This window comes from Carassius carassius, chromosome 38 (assembly GCF_963082965.1).
Source record: "Carassius carassius chromosome 38, fCarCar2.1, whole genome shotgun sequence".
Taxonomy (NCBI): Eukaryota; Metazoa; Chordata; class Actinopteri; order Cypriniformes; family Cyprinidae; genus Carassius; species Carassius carassius.
This window is the reverse complement of record NC_081792.1, coordinates 27,367,562-27,379,768: the sequence shown is the minus strand read 5'-3', so window position 1 is coordinate 27,379,768 and position 12,207 is coordinate 27,367,562. Positions and strand designations below refer to the sequence as shown.

At 36.2% G+C, this 12,207-nt stretch overlaps 1 protein-coding gene across 1 annotated transcript; it reads left to right on the top strand.

Annotated features, from left to right (window-relative positions):
- Positions 1 to 6,449: 6,449 nt before the first annotated feature.
- LOC132119210 (mucin-4-like) lies at positions 6,450 to 10,218 on the top strand. Its single transcript, XM_059529002.1, has 7 exons — positions 6,450 to 6,465; positions 8,102 to 8,223; positions 8,610 to 8,674; positions 8,766 to 8,968; positions 9,138 to 9,303; positions 9,572 to 9,730; positions 10,215 to 10,218. Exons 1-7 carry the CDS (start codon positions 6,450 to 6,452, stop codon positions 10,216 to 10,218), a joined length of 735 nt encoding a protein of 244 aa, XP_059384985.1.
- The last annotated feature ends 1,989 nt before the right edge of the window (positions 10,219 to 12,207 follow it).

Sequence of the window (12,207 nt, the reverse complement as noted above, 5' to 3'; positions counted from 1 at the left end):
TTACAACAGCTGTATCTCCTATGAGCACAACCACAGTAGAGTCTTCTACAAGTGAAAGTGATTTGACACTTGGAATGACTTCATACTCAACAGAATCTACTCCATCTTCACCATCATCTACAACAATCGGACAAACAACAGCAGAATTCACTTCTTCTACAACAGTAGTATCTCCATCCACTGCAGCGCAATCAACAATCCAGGAGACACAAACAACTCAATATACTTCTGCCACTGAAATAGAATCTACAACTTCAGCTCCATTAACATTTACAACAGCTGTATCTCCTATGAGCACAATCACAGTAGAGTCTTCTACAAGTGAAAGTGATTCAACACTTGGAACAACTTTATACACAACAGAATCTACTCCATCTTCACCATCGTCTACAACAATTGGACAAACAACAGCAGAATTCACTTCTTCTACAGCAGCAATGCCTCCATCCACTGCAGCACAAACAACAAGCCAAGAGACAGAAACTACTCAAACTACTTCTAACACTGAAACAGAATCGACATCAACAGCTCTATCAACATTTACAACAGCTGTATCTTCTATGAGCACAACAACAATAGCATCATCGACAAGTGAAAGTGATTCAACACTGGGAACAACATCATTCCCCACAGATTCTACTCCATCTTCACCATCTTCTACAACTGAAGGACAGACAACATCAGAATACACTTCAGCTACAACAGAGATATCCTCATCTAGTGTAGAACAAACAACAAGCCAGCAGACACCAACTACTCAATATACTTCTACCCCTGAAATAGAACCTACAGCAACAGCTCCATCAACATTTACAACAGCTTTGTCCCCTGTGAGCACAACCACAATGGACTCGTCTACAAGTGAAAATGGAGCAACGGCGGAATCTGCATCATTTCCAACAGATTCTACTCCATCTTCACCATCGTCTACAACTGAAAGACAGACAACGTCAGAATTCACTTCATCTACAACAGAGATATCCTCATCTAGTGTTGAACAAACAACAAGCCAGCAGACATCAACCACTCAATATACTTCTAATACTGAAATAGAATCTACAACAACAGCTACATCAACATTCACAACAGCTGCATCCTCTATGTTTACAACCACACTAGATTCTTCTACAAGTGAAAGTGATTTGACACTTGGAACGACTTCATACACAACAGAATCTACTCCATCTTCACCATCGTTTACAACAATCGGACAAACAACAGCAGAATTCACTTCTTCTACAGCAGCAATATCTCCATCCACTGAAGCACAAACAACAAGCCAGGAGACAGAAACTACTCAATATACCTCTACCACAGAAATAGAATCTACAGCTACAGCTCCATCAACATTTACAACAGCTGTCTCCCCTGTGAGCACAACCACAATAGAATCATCTACAAGTGAAAGTGATTCAACACTTGGAACGACATCATTTTCAACAGATTCTACTCCATCTTCACCATCGTCTACAATTGAAGGACAGTCAACGTCAGAATTCATTTCATCTTCAACAGAGATATCCTCATCCAGTGTTGAACAAACAACAAGCCAGCAGACACCAACCACTCAGTATACTTCTAATACTGAAATCGAATCTACAACAACAGCTCCATCAACATTTACAAAAGCTGCATCTTCTATGACTCCAACCACACTAGATTCTTCTACAAGTGAAAGTGATTCAACACTTGGAACAACTTCATACACAACAGAATCTACTCCATCTTCGACATCGTCTACAACAATCAGACAAACAACAGCAGAATTCACTCCATCCACTGCAGCGCAATCAACAATCCAGGAGACACAAACAACTCAATATACTTCTGCCACTGAAATAGAATCTACAACTTCAGCTCCATTAACATTTACAACAGCTGTATCTCCTATGAGCACAACCACAGTAGAGTCTTCTACAAGTGAAAGTGATTTGACACTTGGAACAACTTCATACACAACAGAATCTACTCCATCTTCACCATCTTCTACAACAATTGGACAAACAACAGCAGAAATCACTTCTTCTACCGCAGCAATGCCTCCATCCACTGCAGCACAAACAACAAGCCAGGAGACAGAAACTACTCAAACTACTTCTACCACCGAAACAGAATCGACATCAACAGCTCTATCAACATTTACAACAGCTGTATCTTCTATGAGCACAACAACAATAGCATCATCTACAAATGAAAGTGATTCAACACTTGGATCGACATCATTCCCAACAGATTCTACTCCATCTTCTACAGCTGAAGGACAGACCACGTCAGAATACACTTCATCTACAACAGAGATATCCTCATCTAGTGTAGAACAAACAACAAGCCAGCAGACACCAACTACTCAATATACTTCTACCACTGAAACAGAACCTACAGCAACAGCTCCATTAACATTTACAACAGCTTTGTCCCCTGAGAGCACAACCACAGTGGACTCGTCTACAAGTGAAATTGGAGCAACGGCGGAATCTACTTCATTTCCAACAGATTCTACTCTATCTTCACCATCGTCTACAACTGAAGGACAGACAACATCAGAATTCACTTCTTCTACAACTGAGATATCCTCATCTAGTGTAGAACAATCAACAAGCCAGCAGACACCAACTACTCAATATACTTCTAATACTGAAATAGAACCTACAGCAACAGCTCTATCAACATTTACAACAGCTTTCTCCCCTGTGAGCACAACCACAATAGAATCATCTACAAGTGAAAGTGATTCAACACTTGGAACGACATCATTCCCAACAGATTCTACTCCATCTTCTACAACTGAAGGACATACAACGTCAGAATACACTTCATCTACAACAGAGATATCCTCATCTGGTGTAGAACAAACAACAAGCCAGCAGACACCAACTACTCAATATACTTCTACCACTGAAATAGAACCTACAGCAACAGCTCCATCAACATTTACAACAGCTGTTTCCCCTGTGAGCACAACCACAATGGACTCGTCTACAAGTGAAAATGGGTCAACGGAGGAATCTACATCATTTCCAACAGATTCTACTCCATCATCTACAACTGAAGGACATACAACGTCTGAATTCATTTCATCTACAACAGAGATATCCTCATCCAGTGTTGAACAAACAACAAGCCAGCAGACACCAACTACTCAATATACTTCTAATACTGAAATAGAATCTACAACAACTGCTCCATCAACATTTACAACAGCTGCATCTTCTATGACTCCAATCACACTAGATTATTCTACAAGTGAAAGTGATTTGACACTTGGAATAACTTCATACACAACAGAATCTATTCCATCTTCACCATCGTCTACAACAATCGGAAAAACAACAGCAGAATTCACTTCATCTCCAACAGTAATATCTCCATCCACTGCAGCGCAATCAACAAGCCGGGAGACAAAAACTACTCAAACTACTTCTACCACTGAAACAGAATCCACATCAACAGCTCTATCAACGTTTACAACAGTTGTATCTTCTATGAGCACAACAACAATAGCATCATCGACAAGTGAAAGTGATTCAACACTGGGAACAACATCATTCCCCACAGATTCTACACCATCTTCACCATCGTCTACAACTGAAGGACAGACAACGTCCGAATTCACTTCATCTACAACAGAGATATCCTCATCTAGTGTTGAACAAACAACAAGCCAGCAGACACTAACCACTCAATATACTTATAATACTGAAATAGAATCTACAACAACAGCTCTATCAACATTTACAACAGCTGCATCTTCTACGACTACAACCAGAGTAGATTCTTCTACAAGTGAAAGTGATTCGACACTTGGACCAACTTCATACACAACAGAATCTACTCCATCTTCACCATCGTCTACAACAATCGGAAAAACAACAGCAGAATTCACTTCATCTACAACAGCAATATCTCCATCCACTGAAGCACAAACAACAAGCCAGGAGACAGAAACCACTCAACAAACTTCTACCACTGAAATAGAATCTACAACTTCAGCTCCATTAACATTTACAACAGCTGTATCTCCTATGAGCACAACCACAGTAGATTCTTCTACAAGTGAAAGTGATTCAACACTTGGAACAACTTCATACACAACAGAATCAACTCCATCTTCACCATCGTCTACAACAATCGGAAAAACAACAGCAGAATTCACTTCATCTACAACAGCAATATCTCCATCCACTGAAGCACAAACAACAAGCCAGGAGACAGAAACCACTCAACAAACTTCTACCACTGAAACATCAACAGCTCTATCAACATTTAAAGCAGCTGTATCTTCTATGAGCACAACCACAATAGAATCATCGACAAGTGAAAGTGATTCAACACTGGGAACAACATCATTCCCCACAGATTCTACTCTATCTTCACCATCTTCTACAACTGAAGGACAGACAACATCAGAATACACTTCATCTACAACAGAGATATCCTCATCTGGTGTAGAACAAACAACAAGCCAGCAGACACCAACTACTCAATATACTTCTACCACAGAAATAGAATCTACAGCAACAGCTCCATCAACATTTACAACAGCTTTGTCCCCTCTGAGCACAACCACAATGGACTCGTCTACAAGTGAAAGTGATTCAACACTTGGCACAACATCATTCCCAACAGGTTCTACTCCATCTTCTACAGCTGAAGGAAAGACAACGTCAGAATACACTTCGGCTACAACAGAGATATCCTCATCTGGTGTAGAACAAACAACAAGCCAGCAGACACCAACTACTCAATATACTTCTACCACTGAAATAGAATCAACAGCAACAGCTCCATCAACATTTACAACAGCTTTGTCCCCTGTGAGCACAACCACAATGGACTCGTCTACAAGTGAAAATAGAGCAACGGAAGAATCTACATCATTCCCCACAGATTCTACTCCATCTTCATCATCTTCTACAACTGAAGGACGGACAACGTCAGAATTTACTTCATCTACAACAGAGATATCCTCATCTAGTGTTGAACAAACAACAAGCCAGCATAGACCAACCACGCAATATACTTCTAATACTGAAATAGAATCTACATCAACAGTTCCATCAATATTCACAACAGCTGCATCTTCTATGACTACAACCAAAGTAGATTCTTCTACAAGTGAAAGTGATTCAACACTTGGAACAACTTCATACACAACAGAATATACTCCATCTTCACTATCGTCTACAACAATCAGACAAACAACAGCAGAATTCACTTCATCTACAACAGGAATATCTCCATCCACTGAAGCACAAACAACAAGCCAGGAGACAGAAACCACTCAAAAAACTTCTACCACTGAAACAGAATCAACATCAACAGGTCTATTAACATTTACAACAGCTGTATCTTTTATGAACAAAAGCACAATAGCATCATCAACAAGTGAAAGTGATTCCACACTGGGAACAACATCATTCCCCACAGATTCTACTCCATCTTCACCATCTTCTACAACTGAAGGACAGACATCATCAGAATACACTTCAGCTACAACAGAGATATCCTCATCTAGTGTTGAACAAACAACAAGCCAGCAGACACCAACTACTCAATATACTTCTACCACTGAAACAGAATCAACTTCAACAACTCCATCAACATTTACAAAAGCTGCATCTTCTATGACTACAACCACAGTAGATTCTTCTACAAGTGAAAGTGATTCGACACTTGGATCAACTTCATACACAACAGAATCTACTCCATCTTCCCCATCGTCTACAACAATCGGACAAACAACAGCAGAATTCACTTCATCTACAACAGAGATATCCTCATCTAGTGTAGAACAAACAACAAGCCAGCAGACACCAACTACTCAATATACTTCTACCACTGAACTAAAATCTACAGCAATATCTCCATCAACATTTACAACAGCTTTGTCCCCTGTGAGCACAACCACAATGGACTCGTCTACAAGTGAAAATAGAGCAACGGAAGAATCTACATCATTTCCCACAGATTCTACTCCATCTTCACCATCTTCTACAACTGAAGGACAGACAACATCAGAATACACTTCGGCTACAACAGAGATATCCTCATCTGGTGTTGAACAAACAACAAGCCAGCAGACACCAACCTCTCAATATACTTCTACCACTGAAACAGAATCAACTTCAACAGCTCTATCAACAATTACAACAGCTGTATCTCCTATGAGCACAACCACAGTAGAGTCTTCTACAAGTGAAAGTGATTCAACACTGGGAACAACATCATTCTCAACAGATTCTACTCCATCTTCACCATCTTCTACAACTGAAGGACAGACAACATCAGAATACACTTCAGCTACAACAGAGATATCCTCATCTAGTGTTGAACAAACAACAAGCCAGCAGACACCAACTACTCAATATACTTCTATGACTGAACTAAAATCTACAGCAACAGCTCCATCAACATTTACAACAGCTTTGTCCCCTGTGAGCACAACCACAATGGACTCGTCTACAAGTGAAAGTGATCCGACACTTGGAACAACTTCATACACAATAGAATCTACTCCATCTTCACCATCGTCTACAACAATCGGACAAACAACAGCAGAATTCACTTCTTCTACAGCAGCAATATCTCCATCCACTGCAGCACAAACAAGAAGCCAGGAGACTGAAACTACTCAAAATACTTCTACCACTGAAACAGAATCAACATCAACAACTCTATCAACATTTACAACAGCTGTATCTTTGAGCTTTTTATCTATGAGCACAACCACAATAGAATCATTGACAAGTGAAAGTTATTCAACACTGGGAACAACATCATTTCCAACAGATTCTACTCTATCTTCCACAACTGAAGGACAGACAACGTCAGAATTCACTTCATCTACAACAGAGATATCCTCATCTGGTGTAGAACAAACAACAAGCCAGCAGACACCAACTACTCAATATACTTCTACCACTGATTCAACACTGGGAACAATATCATTCCCAACAGATTCTACTCCATCTTCACCGTCAGCTACAACTGAAGGACAGACAACAGCAGAACTTGCTTCATCTACAGAGATATCTTCTTCTAGTTTAGAGCAAACAACAAGCCAGCAGACACAAACCACTCAATATACTTCTACCACTGAATCTGAATCTAAAACGTTTTCCCCATCAACATCGTCTACAACAGCTGCATCTCTTATGAGCACAAGCACAATAAAGTTGTCTACGAGTGAAAGTGAAGCAACAGCGGAATCTACATTATCCACAACAGATACTACTCCATCTTCACCATCGTCTACAATGGTTCAATCTCTATTTACAAAATCATCTTCTACCACAGAAGGCCAGATTCTTTCATCATTTACCTCATCAATCCCATCTACAAGTCCTGCTGAACAAACAAATCAGAAGACACAATTCACTAGTTCAATTTCAAGCACAGAAATACATTCAACACAGTCAGTTAATTCAACATTTCCACCACTTGAAACCACTGGATCAATGTCTCCAGGCTCACCTGCTTCACTCAATCCTATCTCACATCAAACAATAACTCCAACTATTACAGCCCAAACATTTAGCAATTTTACTTCAGCTCAGTCAAGCCCTTCTGCTCAAACTAGTACCCAGAAAACTTCATCAACATCAACAGAACCTCATTCATCCATAACAACTGTCAACTCAGTTTCAACAACTCAAAACTGTCTGGAGTATTGTCAGTGCAACGGGTCCCCATGCATCTTCAATGTCATAGCTGGGAAATGTCAGTGTAAATGCAAAAATTTCACTTTTGGAGATACTTGCAATTTTGCAAATGACTCTACGGTTACTTTGTGTGAGTATTTAATCATACTATTCATAAATGATCATTATTACACTTTGTGTTCTCTAACTTCTTTCTTATTTTACATATTCATTGTAAGTATATATATATATATATTATTTTACTTATTTGTTTTTTTAAACTGTGCTGTGGGCTGTGTCACATTTTAGCTAAACCATTTGTGCATATACTTTAGAGCTAAAACATGATACAATCCACAGACTTCCATTTTTTTAATCACAAAAATACTTAGCACAATAATTGTCTCAATTTCTAGCACACTCATGTTGACATCTTTTTTAAATCTACAACTTAATTGCAGCTGACAGCATACCAACAAGGAATGCAAATATCTCTCTCAGAATTATGATGGAATATCTTACAGCGTATGAAAATGTGAACTCTCCAGAATCAAAAAAACTCATTTCCATCTTAAAACGTGAGGTAAAGTTTTCTATTTCCTTTTCCTGAAGTACTTTAAATATCACAAATTTGCCCACAATTATTTCACATTGTCTATTAATCCAGTGGCCTCAGAAGTAGTCAGACTCTTAAGCCAAACTTTAAGATGTATCACTGATATTTGCAGTAGACAACTTTGAAAGTCATTTAAAACTTAACAGAAGTGAAAAAGATCTGAAGACAAATTATGTAAAAAGAAAATGTATTTACTGCAATAATGCATAAGTTAACTTGGACAACACTACTTAGAAATGTCATCATGAAACTTATTTTGTAACACTTTATATTTTATATTTTCATATTTGCTAAATTTATTATGGATCAATATTTATATTCAGAAAATTGTATTTATTTTTCATTTTTGACAGCTTTCAATCCTTTGTAAAAGAGCAGATGCAAAAAATTTCAAGGATGTAGAAATACATCGTCTAATGTAAGTTGATTTCTCTTGAATTTCATTCATTTAAAAGTATTTTCTAAGCAAAAAAACAAATTAATATGTGGCATGTATTTTTCTCATCTAGGCAAGGAAGTGTCATTGCTGAAAGTATTGCATTGTATAACTATCCCAACAACAACTCACAAATAATGTTTCTAAATAACGATTTGGGACCCACCCTGGAAAAAATCTTTAATGACTCAGATTCGTTTAAAAGGCTCAGCATAGCTCTCGGCAATGCTTCCATCCAAAATGCCCAAATTATCATGGGGACAGTTGAAATATCAAGTAAGTTACAGATGACCTTTATTTAATATATTTTCAAAAAAGCATGACTTAACTTAAGGGACACATGGATTAATATGTGTAATATGGCTTCAAATGACTATTGTATTGATTTATAGAGATCTTTCATTTGACTTCTTTTTCATTTATTTTTTATCTTTGTTGCATGTAGATATTTCAGATCTACATCAGTTTGTGCAATGCACTGTGAATTTTACAAGCTTAACTGTAGAGCTTGAAGATGGAGCATGGGTATGTGTGGGACCATGCCAAAAAAATCCCAACTTCTGCAATCAACAAGGTGAATGCCAAAATGAAATAAACGGACCACAGTGCAGGTAAGTCCTTAAAATCATACATGCACAGTTTTCATTTGATCAAAGGATATTTATCTGCAAATGATTACAGTGGCTGCCCAGGGTAAAAAAAAAAAAAACTTATTATTTTAAGAGTTAACAGCATATTTAAAAAAGCAATTCAAACTTAAATTCACTTTTGAATTTGATGGGCAAGAATGAAATATCAGCAAAAGTTTAATGTCTTCGGGAATTAAGAAATAATTTCTTATCAACCCATCCTCTGCAACTCATTTTGCTAATTGTCTAGGTGTCACAGTTCTTACTTTGAGAAGTACTATGGAGCACAGTGTGAGCTTTACAGCAGAGGAGCCGGTTTCTACGCTGTTCTCTTCGGCTGTTTAGTAGCTTTTACTCTACTTATCATCGTTTCAGCCGTGATGATTGTGGTGTTCTACAGAGCCAAGAGGTCTGTATTCAACTGTTTCTGTGACTTATTCAAAGACCAAAACAAGAAAACATACAAATAACACTGTGATCTAATATTGGCAGAACATCAAGCAAAAAAAGGCTATCATTATTTGACGATGACTTCTTTGATTTTACATCAAGAGGTATGATATTTGTCTGTTGCTTTGTGCATGCTTTAGTAAATATACTTCAGCAACTGTACAATATGAAACTCTCAAACATGGGGAACGATGTGAGAACTACATAACTGAAAATAATTACTATATTATTTCAGGAGGTTATGGGCATCAAAACCTTTCAGTCACAGAAGATTCGGAATTTGGGTCTTTCAGGTCATTCCATGAAAATACACATATACAGTAGGATGAGCAATTGTGCATTTCATTTAATAAATATATTGGGAAAGATATAAGAAACATAAGATGCATTAGTTGAAAGCTTGCTTCCTGTTTTAATCACAATTTTCTTCCTGTCTGCTACAGATAAACACCACAGCAACTGAAGTGACTGATGAACAGAGATGACAGAAATTATTTTTAAAAGACGTCAGACACTATAAACTCAGGAAGCCAACAAAACAGGCCAATCAGAACAATTTCCGCCTTTTTGCGCACTCTTTTGCACACATACCTTACATAGCTTACAACATAGGAACATAAGCAATAATATTCATAAGTATACAATGCAAGGTTTATTAGAAAGCTATATACATGAGAGCAATAAGAGAGAAAAGCAAAAATATTTGTCTTTCTTGATAGACTATGAGAGGTTGTTACTCTGGGGTTTAAAAAATACAATTGTTATTAATAATCATTTCCATAAATAATTGCATATTTTATTCTAATATATAATCTCTTTACAATTGTACAGTCAGTTATGTAGGTTTATATATATATTATAGTTATTATTATTAATTATTATTATTTTATTTCTTTGACACTGTACATTTAATAATTTAGTATCTATGTTTTTGTTATGATTGTATTGCTTGGGATTACATTGGAGGCACATTATTATATTGTTAAATTAATATTTATAGGGAAAATAACTGTGCCCGAATATACAGTGTGTCTGCAAATAAAATTCTTAAAATAAAGCATTACTAAAGCACTACTATTTTGCTTGCTACATATCTTGTGCATCAGGATTTTGTGGAGGAAAAAAAACTCTGTTGCAATGTCGTTATAAGATCGCTAGGAGGCACTACAGACTTAATTGTTGTTTTCACTCAGTTGTTTGGCTGATGCTTCTCATCATCAAAGGCGTCTTTTACTTTTAAATAGTAGTTTGGTCTATCTTGGTCCCATTGTAGTCTTAGTTGGATTTCAATATAGGAAATATATAATGAAAATATAGCCTACCACATTTATGCACATTGTGTAGGGACTTCATGACCACTTTCATAATGCACAAATATTTTCAGGGCTGACAAACCGCATTTAACAGACTGATAATCTGTGTTCTCTTAAGCTAAATATTACTAAATAAACATAGTTTGCCAAGCTAACAATTAATTTACTTGTCATGTAGCTGAGGCTGTATGCATATGCCACACCTGTATGATAGTAAAAGATGCTATATATATATATATATATATATATATATATATATATATATATATATATATATGTGTGTGTGTATATATATGTATATATATGTATATATATATATATATATATATATATATATATATGTGTGTGTGTGTATATATATATATATATATATATATTTTTTTTTTTTTTTTTTTTTTTTTCACTTTTTGAATGTCACTTCACTTTTATATATATATATATATATATATATATATAGTTCCACACACAGACACACTAAGAAGAATATAAATGATATTACATTTACATTACATTTATTCATTTAGCAGACGCTTTTATCCAAGGCAACTTACAGATGAGGACAGTGGAAGCAATCAAAAACAACAAAAAGAGCAATGAAATATAAGTGCTATAACAAGTCTCAGTTAGGTTAACACAGTACACCTAGCAAGGGATTTTAAATAATATAATAAATAAAAAAAGAAAACAGATTGAATAAAAAAAGAATAGAGCTAGCTAGTGTTAGAGGTTAGAGGTACACACACACACACACAAACACAATTGCATAATAAATGAAAAGAAAATAGAATACAAAAAGATTAGAAAGGTAGTTAGATTTTTTTTAAGAATAGAATGAGTGAGAATAGTAAGTGTTAAAGTTAGAGGGCCAAATAAAGACGATTTATTTTTATTTATCTCACTATTTCTTTCATTATTTTTATTTAACAATTTAGGGAGTTATATATATATATATAATCAACATACATTATTTTCAGAGAATACAAACATAAAAATAAAAGGACTCACATCAGTCAATTTCTCATTTAGGTCATCTAGGTAGATTTGTAGACTTTTGTAGACTACAGGAAGGAACTCTTTCATATTTTGTTTTTATATAATTGAAGTACATTGGTTTAAATAAATG

Excerpts from the sequence above, each read along its gene's own strand:
- LOC132119210 (XM_059529002.1), top strand. Across the intron at positions 8,675-8,765 it reads GTAGAAATACATCGTCTAAT|GCAAGGAAGTGTCATTGCTG; the intron begins GTAAGTTGATTT and ends TTTCTCATCTAG. Across the intron at positions 9,304-9,571 it reads ATAAACGGACCACAGTGCAG|GTGTCACAGTTCTTACTTTG; the intron begins GTAAGTCCTTAA and ends CTAATTGTCTAG.